General features: G+C 38.0%; 1 protein-coding gene across 10 annotated transcripts in view; it reads right to left on the reverse strand.

The window, feature by feature from the left end:
* Positions 1-2,909: 2,909 nt before the first annotated feature.
* Positions 2,910-23,173, reverse strand: part of RIMS1 (regulating synaptic membrane exocytosis 1) — a gene marked incomplete at its 3' end in the record, with an annotated part of 310,018 nt that continues 289,754 nt past the window's right edge. For 9 of the 10 annotated variants that reach the window (XM_082756958.1, XM_082756967.1, XM_082756960.1 and 6 more), the window contains 5 exons: positions 11,424-11,565; positions 7,520-7,632; positions 4,718-4,819; positions 3,482-3,621; positions 2,910-3,128 (listed from right to left, as the gene is read on the reverse strand). In XM_082756958.1, coding sequence (XP_082613084.1) covers positions 2,910-3,128; positions 3,482-3,621; positions 4,718-4,819; positions 7,520-7,632; positions 11,424-11,565 — 716 coding nt within the window. Of the gene's footprint in view, positions 3,129-3,481; positions 3,622-4,717; positions 4,820-7,519; positions 7,633-11,423; positions 11,566-19,414; positions 19,490-23,173 lie in introns of those variants that run through there. The other variant, XM_082756966.1, reaches the window with a different exon arrangement.

Consider the following 23,173-nt stretch of genomic DNA (forward strand, 5'->3'; position numbering starts at 1 on the left):
GATCAGAAGTGCTAAATTTTATTTATTACTCAGGATCATAATGGGAAAAGTATCCTAGTATCAGGCACAAAGCTATGAGATTTATGAAACTAAGTGGTTTTGCAATAGTATAACAAATTGTAAATTTAAACAGATCACTCCCACCACACAGAAGCAGAGATATAACATGCCTTTTGTTCAGAGATTTACCATGTTTAATTATCTTTTTTTTTTTTTTTCAGTAGCTTAACCATGTATTCAGTTAAATAAAGTAATAAACAAAAGTGTTCAAAGTGAGGCAATATTGTCTTTATGTTATTTTTCAGTTGTGATCAGGTATCTGTGGGACATGGAAAACTAAAATCAAACAACATACATAATCTTTGATTCTCTAATAAAATGTAGTGCCAAATTCTGCTCTCAGGTAAATGTCTATACAGCAGGATCCATCGTGGCATTACAGTACAATGACATATTTCTGGGTTTAAAGAGTGCAAAAGTTCAGAAGTTGTTCACATGTCTTAAAGGCTTGGCACACACCAAATACAGAGCTGGTGTCTGGCTCTGACACGTACTGCCCCACTGGCCTAGTGCAAGCAGACACAGCATTGTTCAACCCAAGTAAACTGGTTGGATTTCACCAGGTTGTAATTTGGCTAACTGACTTCAATTTGCCTGCTTCGATGAATGAGAGCACAATTTGGCTCCTTCCGTGGTGAAAAGGCAGCCAACCAAACACGACTTTCACCAGACCTCAGTTTCTGGCCCCAGATTTCAACATACACTATTACATCAATCAAAAGAACCATAGAAATCACTTATCATTTTACTGTTCCTTAACACATTTCACACAGTCCTGCAGCGAGCAGAATCACAGATGAACCTCAGAACATACAGAGAGCACAACTACTACACTGGACATGAAAAGGAAATTTTATTAAACATGTTTACATAACATGAGTTGGAAGTTCATTTAAAAGCACAGGGGAGTGTTAAGACAAGTGGTCAAAATAGAAAGATACTATCGAATTATAACTAGTTGTTTTTTGGCCACTAAGACAGAACAGGATCTAGTAGTAGTGCACCAATACTTGAGTTCTTCCTGCTCAGCAGGTCGAGCAGTAATCAATCTGCGCCCTACGGAAAGATGGGCAGAGTAATTCCGACGTGTTGAGTAATAATAAATAGTTCACTTGGTGCAGGCAGTATGTCTATGAATTAAAACCTAGTGTGTACACAGTTTCTACATGTGTTACAGCCCCACAGTAGGAATCTACACCAAAATATTTATTAGAAGGAATTTGGTCCGTACTACATCACGTTTTCCATAGGGTAAAAAATAAAGTCCATCTATAGACATTTAGCACCAGACTCACAGACCTAGCCTGGCTAAAACCTGCAAAATGTCTATAAGAAAAATGGATGGCTTAGATTTCTTGGTTACTTCAGTATAGTAATTACGAGCAAACTGTACAAGTACATGCAACATACAAGCTGGCCTATGTGGAACTAACATACATTATTAAATAACCTTTTTCATCTCTTTTTACAAAACGTGCATGCAGCTTTGAACAGTTCCAAGTCATGCTGCTCTATTTGTGTGATCACAAAATTGAATGGCCTGTAAAAGGAGGGGTAACATATCAATGCACCTGCAGAATCTGCAGTTTTTAGCACATTTACAGAATATCACAAGGGATTTCAAGGCCAAGAAGAACTCAAATGAATAAAAAGCAAATTGAATTTTGACTTTTTTTTTTTCTCCAAAAAGTAAGATATCTTGCGTTAAAAAATCAAGCTTTGTGCTTGCATCAATCTCAAAGAAATGTAAACTAAAATTTGATAAAAACATTAGTAAGTGCAGAATATTTCAACTGGAATTTCCAGTGAAACACTGAACGAATCATACCATGCTCTATCCAGGGCAGACAAGTGCGTCTGAAGCGACACACATCAGAGAAGCCTGGGTACAGCTGAAAGTGTCATATGCTCAATCCATTCCTGGTCAACATTTTGGGAAGTCAAATATACATTTATACACAGAAACGTAAATATTTCCTCTCCATTTCTAGGAGGAAAACTGCATTACCAGTAACATATTCAATGTCAAAATTAAGACTAAAGCTGCTTTATACCAGTCCCCAGCATTAGTTGCAGAATTCTTCAAAATTCTTCCATGCAAAACATCATAAACATAAAAGTTATTATATATAATGCAAACATATCTGCTTTTATTTTACAAAGAAAAAGTGGCACTGTGATGATTAGTTATTTTTAAGAATATAACCTCGATCGGTCATTTGTTCTGGGTTCCCACATGAGAGACTTTGAAGCACCAGAACCGAGAAACGATTTGAACTTGCTGGAATTGTAACTGTGGCTGTTGAACACTTTAACGATGCTTACAGAGATATGCTTCAGCCCTTTTGGTTTGGTTTGTTTGGTTTAGAAAAAGAAAGGAAGGGTCTCTGTTAGCGTTGTGAGGACTTCTACAAAACTAGCAGAATCACATGGCAAAAAACTAGTGGAAGTAACAAGTACAGAAAAACTGCTGAAACACCAGGAAGTTAACACTGCTTGAGGGCTCTGTCAAAATGTGAAAAAATACAACATTGTTAACAGAGTGAGAGCTTCCAGTTTGGCTCATATTTGACTTAATTTGAATCTAAAGGTCCCTCTTTCTCTTTGTTTGTTTGTTTTTGGATCAATATAAGCATCAGTGATAGTTGCTAATAGATTGGCCATACGTGATATATTTTTGTTCTGTCAATGTAAGCTGTCTCTCGACAAACAACTCAGACATATTTTTGGATAACTACTACAAGCAAAAACAGAAGTGATTGTCTCTCTCCAACAGCGTTTTTTGATCGTGTGAGTATCTGGTTCCAATCGTTATCCTGGGTGGTGTTTTTATTAGACAGCACCTGCTACTATGACCTAATGCAGGGAGGCCCAGTTGAACTTTCCAGAGATGACTGGGAGGCCCTGCGTGTCAGGGGAGTCAAGGTTGGATCCACTAGTGATGAAGGTGGAAATAATTTATACCAGCCTATTACCACACTGGACAGATCCAGTTCCTCCAGAAGGATCTGGGCAACTCCCATGAAGCATTTGTGATCCATTCGGCCATAGTCTCCCCAAACTATTACCTGAAAGAACATAAAATACAGATTCAGCCTTGTCCTAAAAGCCACGATCACTCCTGCTGTATTTCATGATGTGTATTGTAAGGAAAATGTTATTCTTAAGGGTGAATGATTTCTCCCTCTTGCGGGAAAACGTAATGGCAGGACAGGAGCAAGAGTCAACAAAAGAGAAATGTTTAATACAGCCAGACATTTCACAGGTCTGAAACCACAAGCCACAAGGATGTGTTTGCTGGTATTTATAAAATTAAATGCTTAGCGAGTTGGAATGGGTTTACGTATATTGCTTAAACTTAAGTAAACATACAAGTGCTTTACCAAATGATAGCCTAAAATGGGATTAAGAAGCAACTGACCTGAAGGACTTTACCCTGTGGACTTTCATCAAAAACCAGTGTCTGTTGGTACAAAGGATCAAGGGTCTTCCGCGCAATTCTTGTCTTCTTCTTAGCTATACACGCTCCGTTTTCCAATAAATACACTTTGACATATGGAGCTGCAAACAGAACATCACAAATTTTATATTTGAACTTAAAAATTTCTACACTGCACATCTGAGTTGCAGGACAAATGCCACAGAAGGAAACTGAGTAGAAAGAACATGACATACACTATCCTCACTGTACGCAGCACTGTATCCTCATCTGAATGCAATTAAGTTCACTAAATAAATGACACAGACCATAAGAAATCAAATCAGTTTTTATAAATTTTGAATTTTATGATCCAAGATGTTATTAATAACAGTTGTTTTTCACACCTGTCATTCTAGAAACACTTCCCTTTGCCAGGAATTAATTGTCTCTGCTAGCTAATCTGGAGTCTCTATGTATGATCAGGGGTCAGAGATACACTGAAACAGAAGACTGATATTTCATTGAAAGGAATATTTAAAACTAAGTAATTCAGATTACACTGACTCTTTCATCTTCAGCTCCTGAGTAGGTTGTGAAGTACCATTTTGCCAAAACATTATCTAAAACAACTGTTCTACTTGTTCCAGTAAAGCAGTGGTTGTAGTGGTGATTATAAACTTCTTCTAAGACAGATTTCTGTAAATAAACAGGACTCAAAAAAGTCCTTGTGAAATGATACAATTAAATTTCTTTCATTACACAGGTTGTTGACGCTGGCACTAGCATCACCTACAAGCTTCTTCAAGCACTGCTGCACACAGAAGACCATGGCATGTGGGTCTACTAAATTGGTTGTTCAAAGCACATTCATCTGTTCTCCATTTCTTGTTTTGATGTGGAACAAACACAAAGGTCTTCATCTACATCAACAAAGCCTCTCTGAGAGATATGACTTGCCTAAAATACATGGAAATATTTCTGCAAAATTTCCTTCCAGAATGGATTTTGAGTTGCTGAAAATCATTCCTTGAAAGGTGACAAGCAGTTAGTAGCTGCAAGGTGGTAAGAAGTGGACATTGGTAGCAAGGACATATCCATTCACACATTCTTTGTTAAAAGCAAACCAACCAAATGTAGTTATATTAAATGAGGAGCTTAAAAAGTCTTCAATCTCCACTTAATCTGTGTATTTCATATTCTTGCTTTCTGTTCATATATTGTCTATTTCTCCCTTACCTGGGGTAGATTTGGAGCCAGGTTTTTGCGTGAGGCCACGAGCTCTTATGACTTCTACTTCTAACTGACCCTTTTTATCCACCATGCCAATCTGGATATCACCTGAAAGGGAGAAGAAAGAAGCTTACATTTTAAAGAAGCAGAACAGCCTGGGAGATACAGTATAAGAGTGGGAAATAGACTGGTGTGGTACTAGTCTGCTGCATTATTGTGCTTGTCACCTCCTGTTCCCTTAGATTTCTCTATCCTTAACCCAGTACTAAAAGATACATACTTAGCAATATGCCCTCTCTTCATGTACATTTCATACCTGAGCTTAGTATTTCTGATCCATGGGGACAAGCAAATTTATAGCGACACTTCAGTATCACCACCATACTTTTGATTTTGCACTGTGAATTATTCAGAGACTTCTACCCAGGACTGCTGACCCAGTGTGCCAGTCACTGACACACACTGTGGCAGTGGTCCCATGCCCAGACAGTCTAAAACCCAAACTCATGTTCAGATATCCCCTCAGCAGAAGTTTCTGCCTCCAAGCTGAGATGCAAGAGATGGCAGTGCAAAGGTTCCTTGTCTGATATAACAGGAAGGAGAATTGCTGATAGAGTTTAACTTTGAAACCCTCAGCAACTACAATTACCTGACTGGATCCTAAGTGTAAGGCAGGTACACCAACTGGATGAGGTGCAGTCAGAGGATGATGCCCTAGCCTCATAGGGACTTAAAAGAGGTCTTCTTCTGCAAAGGCCTCAAACAAGTACAAAGGTGACAATTCTGTTTTTATCAATATTCCATGCCCATTTTCAGTGTGAATAAAATGATGCAACACACTAAAATAAAAGCTTGCTTTTGCCACCAATCAAACTTCTGTTTCCCTGCCTGAATTTTGATAAGTGATATTTCCTACATAAAAAGGAAAGGGCTTTGGTCTGAGACCAATAAAATACAAGAAAAGTTACCTTAACCACAATTCAAAGTATTACATCTCTGTGATTTTTTTATATTAGGGAATTAGCTGTGCAGATATCTAATACACCACTTAGAATCAAAAATAAACAATTTGACACGTGAGCTGTGTGAAACCTGTGCAAATAAATGAACTATCCATATATCCATGCCACAGCTAAGTAGGGCTGTATTTCAGATGTAAACGCCAAATTACTTGAAACAAAACAAAACCCCAAGATATCCAGTCCTGAACTACATAATTTGGGATTTCAGATTTAGAAATACAGCATTTTGAAATTAACCTGGCATGAGATTTTTACATGCTTGTCTAATGGTAGATTGAAGCAGTGTTTTATACCTTGGCATTTAAGGCATGACAGAGCAGCAGGGAAGATTTCTAGCTATCAGACTTAGCTTGAATAAACAGAGCTCTGTGTTGTGCTAAAAGCAGTCTAAAGGAAAATTCCAAGATGTTTTAATACCGCATCCCAGGATCGCACATTCAAATAAAAACATGTTACAGGCAACCAGAAGGGGGAGCAACAATACAAACGTTTCCCAGTCATCACTGGCAGCTGCATGTAGAAAAGCTTCTGAAATTTGTTAAAAAGCATGGCAAAGTGCTTTTTGAGGGGCTGAAACCTGAGCATCTAGTAAATAAAACGGTTCTAAGAAGTGAAAATAAATGTATTACCCAAGTCATCTGCAGAAAAATATTTAGATTAAAATCAAGAGATAAAGGAAATCTAGATCCTTATACCAACAGAGCCATTTAGATTTTTATTGGGCAGATAGTCTATCAATTATCTTCTCTTTCAAATTACAGGAAAAGTGTATTTAATGACTTTGGTGTTTATTAATGCATTAAGCAAGTAGCAGTTATCTGGACTTATACAGCAAACCTTGCTTTACAGGATACTCAAAGCATCAAGAAAGTCTGTCTCCTTCTGCTCTGCTCATGAGTTGGCAGAGGAACAAACGCTTTACAGTTTTTCTGTCTCTCCTCTTTTTTAGCAGCATCTCAGTAACCATTCCTGAAGCTGACTCTTCTGAGAGCACTGTACTAAAGCACTGGCCACTTATGACTTCCAGTATTGTTGCAGGCATGGATCAAGTACTCCTCACTTATCATCCTAAACGTGTAATATGTGAAGCATGCCTAAAAATTGCTCAAGTATGAGCAAAAAATTATCAAACCTTTCCAAAGATATATACACAGCACTGTGCCATTGCACAGCACATACATTCATAGCCCATTCATAACCAAGATAAAACTAATGCTACTATAGAGAAATCCAGACTGGTTTGGAGTACAGAGAAGATCACTGATAGTTCCAGGCAGCTGCTTTAGAAAAGGATTTTGTCTCCTCCATTAGAAACATTGCCTTTATCAGCAGCTGATTACTGGGCATTGCAAATGTAGGCTGAAGTTTCAAATTCTGGGGTTACTTCAGGATGAAGTAAGCTTGAACAAGCATGGAGTTTGGCAAGAAACTGTCCATCACATTCAATATAATCTGTGGCAAATAAATATAAACCTTGAACAGCTGAGATTTTGCAGTGAGCTACAATTGGAAAACCCACAATAACTTTTGAGTGGGAAGGAAACTGAAGTCGCTATCTTCAAATTGCAGATGAGATTAGCAGACACCTTCATATGGAGCAAACACTGTTTTTCCTTCCATTCTGGATGCTAGCATGCTAGGTATACCAGTGACTGGTTATAAGACTTTCATGTTTATAGTGAAGGAAGCCACTTTTTAAAAGTCTTTTTGGTGCTGTAGTTTGGCAGTGTGTGTGATAATTATTAGCTACTTATACATCTAACATAGGAGAACATATTATTCTTACCCATGGCAGGGGTTGCTAGTGTCTGCCGGCCTACTAACTGTGCAGGTCCAAGTCCGTCAAGGAAATCACTGAACTGACTGTCAGCACCCAGCCGTACTCCAGGAAATATTAAGCTGAAGGAAAATAAAAGCTGGTTAAGCATAAGAACAGGATTATTTTTTATTGTCCTACAGTGTCTACCCAAAAAGCAGTTCTTACACACGGTAAGCAGCTCAGGACGTGCAACCACAAACTGCTCTGCAGCAACACAAATGAGCTATCTCCCAAGGACCCCAAAGAAGTAAAGCAAAATACTGCATGTGGAACAAAAATAGTTCATACAAGTAGTTCTTGCTAAGGAGTGTTCCAGGAGCAGCAAAGAACTGCCAGGTGAATAAACTATGAGTGACCTTGTATGGCAGGACATAAAAAGCCTCATGAAATTTAGTAGCCTATTACTCATTCCTGAATGCTTGATTTATTTTGTAATACATACATTCAAGGGCCATCCACATCAGTTAGGTTAAACAGGGAAAACCAATACATATGCTAAATTAATCTCATTGTTGCAGCTGTTTAATGAAATCATAAACTGGCAAATAGTGCTAGTGTGGATGAGACTTAAACCTAATGCTGCTCCCTAGTCAAATATTCTGGTAGCCACATCTGCATCTACAGTGAATGCCCATCCCTTTTTCAGGACTGAAACGCAATGCAATTAACACAGAGTGCACATGATTTTCCAAGCTGTTTTCTTGTATTCAAGAATCTCTACTTTCTTCTTTTTTTTTTTTTTTTCTCTCTCTCTGCAATACATATACACTCTCCAAAGAGTAACAGAACAAAGAAACAAACAATAAGAGAGAGAATGATCCATGGTGGGGAAACTCAACTTCGACTTCCTCATCACAATTAGGAGGAACAGAAGAACAGATGTTGAACTAAGTCTTACCCAACGTGCCAGCCAGCATTCTGCATCACTTTCTCACTCAAAGGAAATTCCCTATTAGACTCAAGAACACAGTAACAAAACTACCTAATTAAAGTACCTAGTGTGAAAAGCTTTGATTTCCATACACCAGATTTATGTGATCCATTCAATTCATACTAAAAATTCTCTGCAAACCCTGGTTAGTTGAGTACAGGATGTTCGTGCTTCTCTTCAAGACTAACTGCTCTTAACAATGTTTCCATGAGCAAATAGACTACCTGTAACTAACGTTGGCAAGAAAATATCAGCACTGTACTTTTCATTAGAAAACTCTGATTTTCCTAAAGGTAAGCTTTTCACAGAAGTTTAAAGAAATCTTATTTAAGGTTTCTTTAGATGGAAAAGTAGAACCTGGAGGCCTTCAGTTCAACCATCAGCCCCCCAGTAATGGCAGTCACCTAACACCAAGGTGCAGGTTCAAGCCTTGTGCCCTGCTTGACAGGACACCCAGCTCTGCCCAGTGGCACATCCCATTCACTCTTGCTGCTGCTAGGATTGGTTTCTTGTTTGTTTCTTTGGCCTTTTTCCTCTAAATGCCTGTTACATTTTGGTGGGGAATTACTTGCATTGAAAATCTTCACTTCAGTGTTCTCATTTTTCAGACACTTCTAACTACACAAATAATAATGAAGGGTGTGAGTACTCCATTCACCTTAATGTGCATTAATTGCAACTCATTAAACTCCAATTATGGCTCAGGCAGAAGAACATAATGTGATACCTGGGGTATCTACTGTAGGACTGTGTGATCTCAGCAAAGTTATTTATCTCACTGGTATTGCAAAATGCAGGATGAGGCATAACACTAACATAACACTAATAAACTAACTAGGTGAGCCTGCAATTAAGGACAGTATCATAAAGTATACTCATCAGGAAGGAAAAATTGTCCATGCAAATTCAACACCAACACCTCTTAATTGTTATCATTACCTGCCTACAGTAAGAGTGAACTGCACACAAAATGCTACTCAAGCAACCAAGGTCAAGCTCCTGCTGATTTTGATAGGAATCTCATGGAAGGAAGGATAAACCTAGTAAACAGCTTTGCCATACAAATGCAGGGGAAGTCTGAGTACAAGGTACTATCAAAAAACAATTCACACTCACACTAGCAGTAAGATCTGAAGTCAAATGTGACACTTCTAATGTTTGAAAAATGCCCAGGAGAAGAAAGGAGGAAGAGGATTTTAGGATCAGGTGGCACAGTGCATACACCCCTGATTGTGTGATGCAGTGGTGCAGCTTCCCCTCCACCTTGTACTTAAGTCCAACTCATGTTCTAAAAATAAGATAAGTGATGCATGTGGGGGAAGTGACTGTACAATAAAAGATTGGCTTATTGGTCATCTTTCTTACAAGAATATCCACTTTTAACATCTTTCCTTCACTGTGAACTAAACCTAAAGCTGCTGTAAACTAACACTGTTCTAAGATATTCAAGTAAGCTCACAGAGTATCCGAGGTTATGATCTACAGCTAAATCACAGAAACACAGAAAAATGTAAGACCTCAGAGAAGTTTTCTAAGACATGAAGTGATCTTCTAAGTGATTTTCTAAGACATGAAGACATCTCCATGATGAGCAGAGCCGTCTGGCATCCCTTTTATCCATGGCATTGCATCCTGTTAAAGGAATGCTTCTCTTCCTTCATTGCAGCAAGACATATGTAACTATTTAACCTGGGTCTTGTTATCTGCCTCCTTTAGCTCATTCTCCCTGGCTTCCCTTTAGAGGAAGTCACTGTCAGATACAGCTGTTCTTCTCACTTCACTGGCCTCACTGTTTCTATACCCTTGCAGGGAATGAAACAGGGATGTTGACATCAATGTCAGTGGTTAAGGCTAAGTGTAAACTAAGTCAGGAAATGAAGCTGAAGCATCTTGAGGATCAGGAATCAACCAAAAGCTGCTAACTCTAACAAGCCAAAAGGTCCTCACCTTCAGCGTTAGGTTCCTAACTCTCCCATGTTGCTAACCTGCCAGTCCCCAGCTTCCGTATTAGTGTGGTCCCATTTACCTGGCCCTTCATCAGCATGGTGAGTGACTGGTGCCCTACAGACTGACAGTCCAGCATAGTGAGAATAAGGAAGAAGGAGTGATGAAGGGTAAAGGTAATGCCCTATTGTCTCATGATGGAGAAAATGCACATTTACACATCTCCTTGCCACCATCATGGTTGCCTCTGGCTCTTCATCCTTTCACACACACATGGTCTATAAGGTGGAATTCTGGAATTCCCTACCCCCAGTTTCCACTTTTGTAGGAAGGCAACTTCCAAGAATTCTCTGGTGACCACTGTGCCTCTGCACACAAGGCAGAACCCCATTGAGACCTCTGAGAAGGATGCACACATTTGTGTCAAATCAGCCTCTACTCTCCTTTCCTTGAGACTCAGTCATCCATCAGTGAATGAAAACAGCTGCCCCACTACCCACAGTTGTGTGGCTGATTTTCGCTGATGCAGTTGGACTCTGGTTTTACAGTTCTCAATAAAAGACTTGGACGAATTCCAAACTAAACTTTCTTTGTGTACAGTATTACTGAGCAGAGTTTCATATCACCGGGATTTACACACAACGTTTGAAGTTTAACTCTGAGTTAATCCAAACACAACTCAAAGAAAAACTACCCCTATGTTTTGTTTTGAATAGTGCACTCTGAATTCAGTTCTCTTCTGATGAACAAAATGCCTCACAGGATGGCAGGGAGAATGTGAAACCCTCAGAAGTCCCCTCTCAATTTCAATTTTCAATGACTTTGTATGGCATGCCTAAATACATGTAGTTCAGTTTTGCTAACATTTTCTCAAGAGGAAGAATCTATGCACAGAGCTACCCCCTTCAGCCAAAGCTGGGACCTGTGCTCACATTCTGTTTTCTTTACAAGAAAAGAAACTTTTCATACATTACTGATATTTTTAATGCCACTTACTTGCCCTCAGAGCTGTAACTATTTATGCTGCCATCAGTGGATTCTCGACTTGGTTGTCGAACCATACGACTTCTCATCTCTGCTGCCATTCCTGTCTCTGTGCTTCTCTGTATCGTGCTCTTTAATTTCTTGTTGCCAGCCTCTGAAAGCAGATAGGAAAAAAAAAAAAAAGTGATAGTTAGAATGACAATCTAGCACAAAGCCTTTCCTTGCAGTTTTCCTCAAAAAAATGGTTTGACTTGACCATTACTATTTCAGAAGACAAAAAGGCTATTCTCACAAAGGAAGGAAAGTCTCTTCTTCAGCTGCAAACTGGTGATTGTTTCTCTTTAAAATGGCTACAGCCCTATATTAATGAGTTATTAATAACCTTTATACAGTTGGAATGTGGACAGAATGGTTGTGATAGCGTATGCTAAACATATGCTCAGTAAGGTGTCTCTAGCCACCTTTGCTTGGGTGACTACAGAAGAATGTTAAATTCTTACAGAATAAAGAAGAAATAAAACCCTTTATGAATTTAACAGAAAAATGCTACTACTTGGTATCAAAAATATAATAACATATTTTGACCCAGCAAAATCTTACTTTTCACCACAAAGTAAACAGTGCACTTTACATAACTTCTAAGCAGAATAAAATCTTTGAGACTCCCCTTGAAAGACGACGGACTTCACAGAGCTTAGGCTTGCAAATGAACATTACAAAGTAATGCAAATCTTGTGAAAATTTTTAACAGCCTGGTCCATTTGGAAAAGCTTCCATCATGCATTCTTTGAATTGCCCTTTGAGCTCCACTTGTAAGGTTTTGGGTTACCCTTGAGCAAGAAAAACTTGCAGTCCCTTCCACAGGCAGTCCTGAGCTCCAGGTGCAATTGGCTCCAGCCAAGTTACAATGAATTTTGCTGTTGCATTGAAAATATTATGCTCCTAAATTACAGTCATTGTTCTGAAAAATTTTAACTGAAATATTTCTACCAAGGTCTCCATATAATGTAATAATCTGTGTTGACTTCAAACTCAGCATCCTGCTCATTTTCATTTAATTCAGCCTATCATTCAAAGGGCAACATTAATCTCTCTCACAAAAGCAGTAGATTTCACAAAGTTGCACAGAAACACATGCAGAAACGCTCTCCTGCATTTTCCTCTTCACTTAAGTACTTCACCCACTTTCCATGAACTTTTTATTTCCCTTTCACAGTCTGTTCATGGGAGCATCTGAAAAAAAATGAAGGCTTCTTCCACCTCTACCTACAGAGGCTGAAAACTTTTTCGCTTTCCTGTTTCACACAGACATCATTGATGTTTGAGGGATGACAGACCTTGGCCGTTCTTACAATAAAAGTAATTGATTTCGAAGCCCCACCATAGCTTCCACTTGCTGTGGACAACTGGCCTTTGCCCTTTGGGTCTGTGGAGCTGCTGGGGGACAGGGATAAATTACACAGGAGAGAACAGTTCTTCCCCTGTCTGGGTTATCACCTCTTTGGAGCTATTGGAGAGATGGAAAACAGGAACAAAACAATAAAGAATTCATATATTGGGCTGAGAAGAGGCACTGCCCCAGCAATGGTTTTCCTTGCAAGCCTTCTGGAAGGGGGAGTGTTTATCTACGGCCATCCAGGAGCAGAGAAACAAATGCCTCCCAGAAAGAAACTGGCTACTTCCAGACAGCCACAGACCCTTTAGTCCCTTCTGAGACCAACGGCTCAGAGGTTTTGCTGTGGGACACTGCAATTCAAATTCCCAGTGCTTGGTCAGCTGAAAATGCATTATTCAATTCCTCTAAACATGCAGCAGACTAGGCTAGAAGAGGTACACCAGCCAGAGCAGGCTCCAGTTCCAGAGGATGTAGGTGGCTGTACGAGGTACTTCATGAAACTTGAGTGACCCCATATGCAGAAAATCAGAACGTAACTTTTTGAACCTATGCTTTACCTTCAAAAACAGATGATGTGTCTAGCAAGTCAACACTGAAATGTAAGCTGAGAATCAAAAATGAATCAAAAGGCAGTCTAAGATATATAACCTACATGCAGAGTCCTATGACAAAGCAGGATTTTCACATTTTCAATAGCTGTGCATTTGCTACCCATGCTGTTTTCTGCTTCTTTCTCTTCTTGGGACCTGTCTGAAAGTACCTCTGTTTCCATCTGCTTCCACATAGTGGATGAGATGATGTAGTTTACATCTTGCAATCCTTTCTGGAGCCAGCCAGATCAGACAGCACGACCAGAAGGATAAAGTATGGTAGAGGCTAAAATGCAGGCATCTGAATGAGGCTGCCTGTGAATATTCCAGTCTCAGGAAACTGGCGTGATGAGACACTGAAGGAACAAGATCATCACGACCTTGTCACAAAGCTAGGAAAGAGATGCTGCGCTGGGCCACCTGGACAACACAGTGGGTGCAGAAACCCAGGGATGAGAGCCAGGTTGCTAGGAAAGCATAATAAAAAACATATTCATAGAAATAATCACTGTAAAAATATCCATTGACTAAAATACAGAAATTAGTATTTTAGCTTTGAGCCATGCAGAGACTGAAAATTGCAAGTGTATTTGTCACAGAATTTAATATTACCATGGATAACATTCATGTTGCTGCCTGAAAATACCTCTCTGCATCAGAGATTTTAAATGCAAAGAATTATGAAGGAGGAATCCTTGTGGATGGCCATGAGCAAGCCAACAACCTTATCTCACTGTGCTGTATAGAGCAGATCGTCTGTTTCCAAATACTTTTCAAGCCACTGCTCTCTGTCTTACCATGCTGGATTACACTCCTTTGTTTATCATCAACAATTTTTTTTTAGGTTGAAAATCAAAAAAATAAAAATAAAAAAATTATTCTGTCTCCTCTTGTAACTGCTATCAATATCTGCAACATTTTGTGGGAAAGCTTGAGCCCTCTGCATTTTTTATTTTATAACTTCAATATTAATACTCTGCAGTAAAATCAAATACAACATAAAAGTAACTCAAGACAGAATGGTAAAATACATGAAGAATTTTATGGCATAAAGGGAATTGCTTTTGCCCAGGACTAAGAACTGGAACACAGGTTTCACAGGTTTTTAAAGTTTTACACAGGTCAGTTATGCACGTTGTATTTTATTTTATTTTTTGGTCTACCTACATCACAAAAAGAAATGAGGACAATTTATCTTTCTGGTGCACTCTCATAAACATCTCAGCAAAACCTAGCACTGCAAGGCATCAAGGTAATTACAGAGCAGAGCTGAGCTGGGAACCTCTGCTATTTCTGAAGGGTCCCAGGTAATGTGGAGTCACTCTGGGGTGCAGCTTCCAGTCCTGCCTTGACGGCACAATGAAATGCAGGTCTGATAAACAGAGTTTCTACAGTTCTTTACATGTTTTTTTTATAAAACTTTCATTTTCATCTTGCATTATTTTCTGTCTAGCAGTTCTGCATATACCTTTGGAACCTTGTCTTTATATGAACAGTAAAATTTCATAAAATATTTAGGCTTAATATCTACACTATGATATACTGAGAAAATTTTAAGCTATTGTCTGAATATCTATTGGAGAGTGCTTGGCCCTGCTGGTGATTTTTATTAGTTTGATATATACAATTAAAATTTATATGTTACAGTTCTTTGCCTGCACTGTGTAAATTGCATTATACTCATTGTGCAGACTGAAGATAAACTGTCTCTATACTGAATACCATTTAGGGGCAAAATTTATTCCCAAATGTTCTGTATACTTCTATCTGCTGTGTCTATTGTGTAAGGATTTCTGCATGCAGAAATGCAGATTAATGTGCATAAATTCCATCCAAACACATATTTCAACAGGTACAAAGCTAGAAAAAAAAATGTGATAAACATTTTTGCAGGATTAATAACAGACGGAAAAGGATCATAAAGCAGCCATCTGCAGCTGTAAGATATACTTAGCTTGCACACTTTAAAATTCAGCAACAGCCTTGTAGCATCCCTGCTACAATACAGGGAGGACTATGCGCCATTCTCTAGTTCAGTGTAGATTTTATAAACACAGCCTACAGTGATTCATTTTCAGTCTGACAAGCAACTGCATAAAATGTTAATGCAATTGATGTGTCCCAACTTCCGTGCTTCTTAATCACCTCCAAACACAGCAGCCAGGAGAAAAACACTACTGACAACAGAATTATATGAGCAAGAGAGTCAGTGACAGTACCTATAGAATTAGGATGGCCTACCAGAGATACCTCAAAGCAAGATTTAGGTTTCCAAAGGCATCCAATTCAGAGAGAACAATGCCAGGACAAACAGCCCCAAATGACTAATGTCCCAGCAAAGGTACAACTGCCCTCTTCCATCATTGTCTTGGCTTTATGGTTCCTGAGACATTTTGCCCTTGTTTCAGTACAGTGAGTTTGAAAAGATGGGAAGAGCTGTGCCACAGCCTGCTTGAGTAAAGCTTTTATCATGTGATGCCAAGGTGTGCATTTCATGCCACGGGACATTTGGGACATGAGTTTGGAGACTTTGTGAATTTGTCAAAAAGGATATTTTGAGAGATCTCTGTAGGGCAGAAGATGACAAAACTGAAATGGTCTTACAGGGAGAGAGGTGCGTCGAGCAAACATTGCCCAAAATCATACCTGAGGACAGGCATAGTGGTTAGCACCAAAAAAGGAAGCAAATTTGCATAGATGGGTACATGGCATGGAAAATTCATGACCTTTTCAAAAGAACACTAAAGAAAGCAAAGTATACACCATTGCTAGATCCCCTAATGGAAGCAGTAAGGAAGGTGCTAATACACAATGTCATTGCATGACTCAGGGGCAAATTATTCACGGTATCAAGCATACTCATGCATGTAAAGAAGAAAGCCTAGAAGGACTACAGCTCCAAGGCAGCTCTGACTGAAAGCTGGCAGGACTGTAACCATATTGTTCTTGGCCTGCATGCTGCCTGTGCGAGACACCGAGACTACGCCAACTGGAGTATTATGGGTCATCCTCAATTCAAAGAAGTATTAAAAAAAAAAAAAGCCAAGGGCACTTTTCCTTCTGGTCCTTTCTGATGTGTTACTGATTTTGCAGCCTCAAATTTGGCTGCTTGGAGACCTGCTGAGTTACAAGTTGTGCTGCATCCCACTCACTCTGCATGTAACACATTTAAACAAAAACAAATTCTATTTACACATGAATTGACAAAGCATCCCTTGGCTGATAGTCCTAAAACAGTCAGAGACAGAAAAGAAGAAATAATTCAAAATGCATTTTGTTCTTTTTACACGTGTGTATCTCTCAGATGAACTTAATGGTAGATTGGTCTCAAAGATTAAAAGAGCAGCTACATACAGAAAATAAATAGTAAAATATCACATTTAAACACAAATGTTTCCTAGGTTTTTATCTTACAACACTTCACAGTATTTTCATGTGTTCAGCCACACTTTTTATAAGAAGACTTCTGAAATATTCTAGTAATGATCTTTTAAATGTTCCCTCCAACTATCGCACAACATATTCAAAGAAGGTAGAATGCAGTTTATACTCTGTGGTGTTTGACCCCAAGGTTTAAAATCCACATATGAAACACCCCATACTTTTTCCCATTTCTATTTATTATGAGAAATCCCAAAACAAAATTTATACTATTATAAACAATAATACCTTCTAGAAAGAATATTAACCTTTTCAGCTGGGATAAATCATCAAGATATAACATTTTGGCAGCAGTTTGGAAAAAACTGTATCTCATAACTGTATTTATAAATTCACACATTCAGTTGGAAAACCAATCTCATTTCTGGTATTTTCAGATAATACAAAAAAGATAACACTACTAATCCCTTCATATACACAATATTTTTTTCTTATATATTTAGAGAAAAAAAAGAATAAAAAGCACCAAACCTAACAAAAGATTTGACTGAAACACTGTTAGGAGTTATATTAATGCTTTAGTTTCAAACACTGGGCCATTTGCAAAACATATGGTGTTTTAGCCAGTGCACTGCAGAACCTCAGCTTTTTACCGCATTACTCACTCAAGAGCAAACTTACAAACTCAAACTCTTAAAAGTTTGCTTTTAGATTTCAGAGGAAAGTAACTTATCCAACAGCTCCCTTTGACATCTACAAAGCTGAAGTAGAACTTTCAGAATGAATGACAAGAACTGCTTAAGATCCATATTCAAAATAGGAGTAAACAAGAACCTGAAAAATCAGGCCATTATTTTTTACCTGACAATGGCCTCAAAAGATTATGCAACTGATTTTGCAAATCTTGTCTCCTTAAGGTGTTGTTAGGCAAATTTACTTAAAAGAATGTAAAAACAAGCATGTGTTTTTGTATGATTATCCTCATAAATAGGATTTGCCCATGCCATGGAAAAAATAAACAAAACAAACACAAAACCCCCTGTCTAATGTCTAATACACATGGCTTAGGATGCACAATATCTTAAGGAACAGGAAGGATATCTTCAGAAGAGGTTCAGTTATGACTTCTTAAATTACTAGTATTTTTTGTCCAAAGATTTCCAAATTAATAGTTTTGTCCACACACTTGCAAATGATGTGAAATGAGCCGCTGTCTGTCAGCCAAAATGAGGCAATCAGTGATGATATATGGTAATGAGGTTTTACTGCTGGGATTGCACTAAACACTTTATAAACACACAGAAGTAACAGCATCTTAATTACCTTGTTCACATATATGCAAAGAGCTTTATAAAATCAGAACATGTAAATGAAACTGTTAAAGGTACACATGCCCAGTTCAACTCTTAAAGCCCGTTCCAGTGAAATGAAATTAGTAACATAACAAAGTCACGTTTTCAACAAATAATTTACTATATAAACAGTTTATGAAATTTCAAGCACTTGTTTTTCATACACCCTTAGATTTGTCAGACTGGAAGAGAAAGACATGGAATAAAGAAAAAAGCTCAGAAGAGCTGTTTGCACTTGAACATTTTTACAGCAAAACACAGTGTTACATTACTCCATTGTTTATGACTGGCCAGCCCCTAGAATAGAACTGGCATATAGTAGAGAGGTAACAGTTGTTGACTGAAAGGGTGCTGGGACACAGCTGCCAGCTAATACAGGAGGGGAAAACAAAATTGTAATACAGAAGAAAGCAGAACAGATTCTTCGGATACACTAAAACAAAATTTTATTTCTTTAAGGATTTAAATGTGTTTAAATGACTGTATGAAATCCTGAAGTCATTTTTGGTTATGTGCAGCCATTACAATTTTAGTAAATTTGAGACTTTTTAAAATAAGAGCCTTCAATTACAAATACTTCACCGTTATTATTATAAACATAAAGTGATGCTATGATTGTTAAAAGATAATGTCTTACAAGATATCACCAACAAGACAATTTATAAGACATCAGTAAGAAGAAAACTTACTATTGCCATGCATCTTCAAAAAATTTCCTGAGGACTATGTAATGTACATAATGGAAACCCAAAGCCTAATTCTTTAATAATATTCATAAGATCTTTAAGTTGAAACAACGGCAAAAACACTGGTTTCCTAGAAAGTATCTTCTAGGAAAAAGATGTTACATGCCCTTTTGTACAGCTGAAAAGTTTCTTAATAATAACTCAGCCCTAATTTAACAGCACTAAATACTAACCAGAACACATTACAGCTTGAGAAAGAGTCCTCTCATTTTACTCCCAGCAATTACCACCTAGTTAATTGATGTGAATATTCTGTATCTCTTTTGCAGTTTAATTTGTTTGGACTGCAACTTTCAAGTCCTTCAAGTTTTATTTCACCACTACCAGCATCTCCAGGTCGGTATGACATTTCATTTAAAAACATTACTGTCTTTAGAAATCATTTCCAGTGTCCCAGATCAACAGAGTATCAAACTGACCTAGGTTTTTTCTTCAATGACTGCAGCATTGCAAAGTTACAACCCCAGCTTAACACATGCAGCTAAATCAAACTAATACATAGGCTTGTGACAGCAACACGCAGAAAATACAGGCTTACCTCTGGTTTAAGCAAAATTAAACATTGGCTGTGATATAATCCTTAGCAAGCAGCCGGCACCTAAAGCAGCTTCACCTTTGCTTAAATATCTCGCGCTGTTTCTGGGTAGAAGAATCCCTGGAGTTGCCTCTCTCTCTTCCAGCCACTTGGCACCGTAGCGCTGTGAGGAATGATCAAGTTGCTTCACTCACAAGTTCCTTTTACAACTGTGATTACATTACAGGGCCTTGCAGCAAGAAAGTACTGAACTACCTGCCAGCCAGCGTTTCATAAAATATTGCCAAAAGGTTCAAAAATTCACTCAGCAACGTATTTTCTAGTGATTTGCATGTAGAGAAGAGCACAAAATATTCTTGGCAACCTTGTTTGATACATTTTTTTCTCGTTGTTGTACAGAACTGGATAAGGAGAGTCAGATAAACCCAGAAACTCATTTCTCTGTCATGGTGTTTTTGACTCATTCTGCATGAATTTTGGTATAAAGCCACCTGAAAGACTGCAAAACTGAGAAAGCACCATTAATACTTATTCACAGTTATATTGCAGAAAAGCCTTAGTGATGTTGCTATCCAAGGGGGGCACTCCACAGTTAAAGTTTAATTGCCTCCTAAGTGCCCGCATGTATTTTGAGAACAGAACTTCATTACTGAATTATTCCTTTCAACTTTACACTTCATTTTGAGGATGCAGACTGCCATATAGTTTTCTTCATTTTTTTTGGATACTCAATTCCAAAAACATAATATGCTTTCCTCTTGCAAATTAAGAATCAATTAATGTAACACACTTTTAAAATCCCCATACTCAAGCATTACAGACAGTGATGTGCTTTCTCCCTCTCTCTTTCACAAAGAAAGGAGATATCCAACATACGGTACATACAGACTTACAATGTTAGACTGATTAAAGATAAAAGGGAAAAAGGAAATGATACAGCATTTGTAAAATCAAAAACCAAAAACCAAAAAACCCACACCCACAAGAAAAAAATATTTCAAAATGAATTATCATGGGAAAAGCAAATGAAAAATACATGCATGAAGTAAATCTATCTCTAGTGGATGTTCACATGATGTTATCACAGCATCAATCATTTGGGTCGGAAAAGACCTACAAGATCATCAAGTCCAACCATCCACCTAACACTACAAGTCCACTGCTAAACCACGTCCCTGAGCACCACATCCACACGTCTCTTAAATACTCCAGGGATGGGGACACCACCACCTCCTGGCACAGCATAACCACCCTTTCCCTAAAGAAACTTTTCCCAATACCCAGTCCAAATCTCCCTGGTGCAACTTGAGGTCCTTTTTATGATAAAGTTGTGATGATTTACAGCATTGTAAAATGATTAATGAGAAAAGTGTAATAAATTTTATGGTGCATTTCAGATAATAAAAATATAACAGGACTTATGATTGGCAAGGACTGTATGGATGCCTAACAGATGTAAAATCCTCTGCAGCAGGGATACTGTACATCTCATGCCACATCTACGTAGAAACTTTCAAGTAGTTTCATTGGATAAGTACAAATTTTCTACACAGTGCTGTTGTTAAGGTAAGCTCTACCTTCTTGCTCTGTAAGAAGGACATTGAGAACCTGACAGAGAGGGTGACTTACCCCTTTTTTAAAAGCACATAGTTATATGGTATGGAATTTTCTCATGATGTATGTTAAGAAAAAAAAAAATGGCAGAGACCCCAACACCAAGCTGTCACCTGTGGCGTTCATGTCCAGCAGTTTTACACAAAACGCTTCGCTCATGTAAAGTGTGCAGGATGTTCTCTCTCACTCAGGCTCTTGCTCAAAGCCAGCAATCCTGGGAGAAACTGAGGTTTAAATAAAATCCCTGGGAGGGAAATCTTTCATGCCATATGCTCCCAGAAAACCTCCACTTTGGTCACAGCCTTTCCTCCTTTGCACTCCTTCTAAGTCCAAGGAAAAATCATTCTGTATATTTATTATCAGCATGATCAACAGCCCCTTCCAGGATTATAGCTGTTTGACTTGCTCCTTTGCATCAACACTGCCAAACACTGGTGATGATACTTCTATCATCATGATCATGGTAAATCAGTGAGCACACTGAAGGTTCAGCAATGAAACAGAGCAATGCTCTTCTTCAGCCAAAGTACTCATGGTAAGGTTTACACTGCTTTTGATTTTCTTTTCCATTACTTCTGAATGCTATTTGAAATGTGCCTACGGAAAGTCCCAAGCAAGCTCTGTTGCGATAACGTAAGTACCTACCCCCTCACATTTGGGGCTGACCCAGGTAATAGCCACCGAAGTGTTTTACGTTAGTTGCAACAGCCAGTATGTAAAAACACCTATGGGCTTGGGCAATGGATCTGTGCTAGATAAACACTGCATAACTGGAAGATATAATTGTTCCCCTCGTGTTTATATTATTGGAAGTGGACAATTGTACACAAAGACTCAGTTTAGAGACAGACCGTTCAGCCAAAGTTTCCAAATGAATGCCCTAGAATAACTCTGCTAAGAAATAGTAAAGTTTGCATCCAGTATTGCTGTTTTATGTCCATCATCAAACACACACTGAAGAAAACTGTACTGACTAGATGCAAAGATTTAACTGTGCCTTTTAGATAGACATCAGCACAAAAAAAAAGTTGCCACTATTTCAGTATTACTTTGACTACCACGCAAGGTAGGGAGAAATGTGAGGTATCAGGACTTTCAATAATGCCTTTCATTTTGCTATTAAAAATTAATTCAGGTTATTTTTACAGCTCCATGTGGGTGCCCATTTCTCAATTCACTCAGCTCTCATTGGGTCGCAAACCTTGCACAGTGAGGAAACAGTTTCCTTTCTCAAAGGCAAGGGAGACGAGGCAAGAGTCAACAGAAGGTTACTAATGGAAGTCAAGAGGGGTACTAATATAAGCAGAACAGTTTTGCTGTTTTCTCTGATAAATTATGCTAAATTTTCATTACAAAGCAAAATTTCTTTATTACAAATGTTGACTTCTGTGATTTCTCTGTGTAATTCATCTGTTACTAACATGATATAAAGCTAAGAAAAATATAGGCACAAGGAATAAAAGCCATATATTATACACGAATATTGAGACTATCAGAGTTAGAGCCAAGAAACATAAGCAGACATCAAGTATTTACCGAATTATAAAGCCCTTTAAACACAAGGCAGGGTGAATTAGAAAAAGTAAATGAAACGGTGCTAATACTGCCTATTTTTATAGAAAAAACTACTCCCTCCCAAAATTTCTGGTTATTTCTGAGGCAAAAATACTTACAGAACTATATGCCAACTAAAACACAGAACTACTTGAACTACATTATTTTTAATGCTATGGTGCAGGCATATTAGCAAGTTCAATGATCAAATACACATTTATTGAACTAACACAATGTCTGCAAAGGTTGCTCCACATATTGCGTAATATAATATAATATATATATTATAATATATATATACATAATATAATATATTATATTATATATATTATTGCATAATATAATATAATATTATATTGCATAATATAATATAATATAATATAGCACAGATAAGAACACATCCAGCTATTAAGAACTGACATTGCGGTACAATATGAAATCAATTCCCATACTTCCAAATTGTTTAACAGGCATTTATTCATCTCTCTATATTATGCAAAAGCAAAGGTTAAGATTTAGAACTAATTTTTCTTGCTGCTCTGACAGAGAGGACATTCACAAGCTTATCCCAGATGAAGTGATAATAACTGTCTT

The sequence above is a fragment of the Aythya marila genome, assembly GCF_965140915.1.
Source record: "Aythya marila genome assembly, chromosome: 3".
In the NCBI taxonomy this organism is placed as follows: domain Eukaryota; kingdom Metazoa; phylum Chordata; class Aves; order Anseriformes; family Anatidae; genus Aythya; species Aythya marila.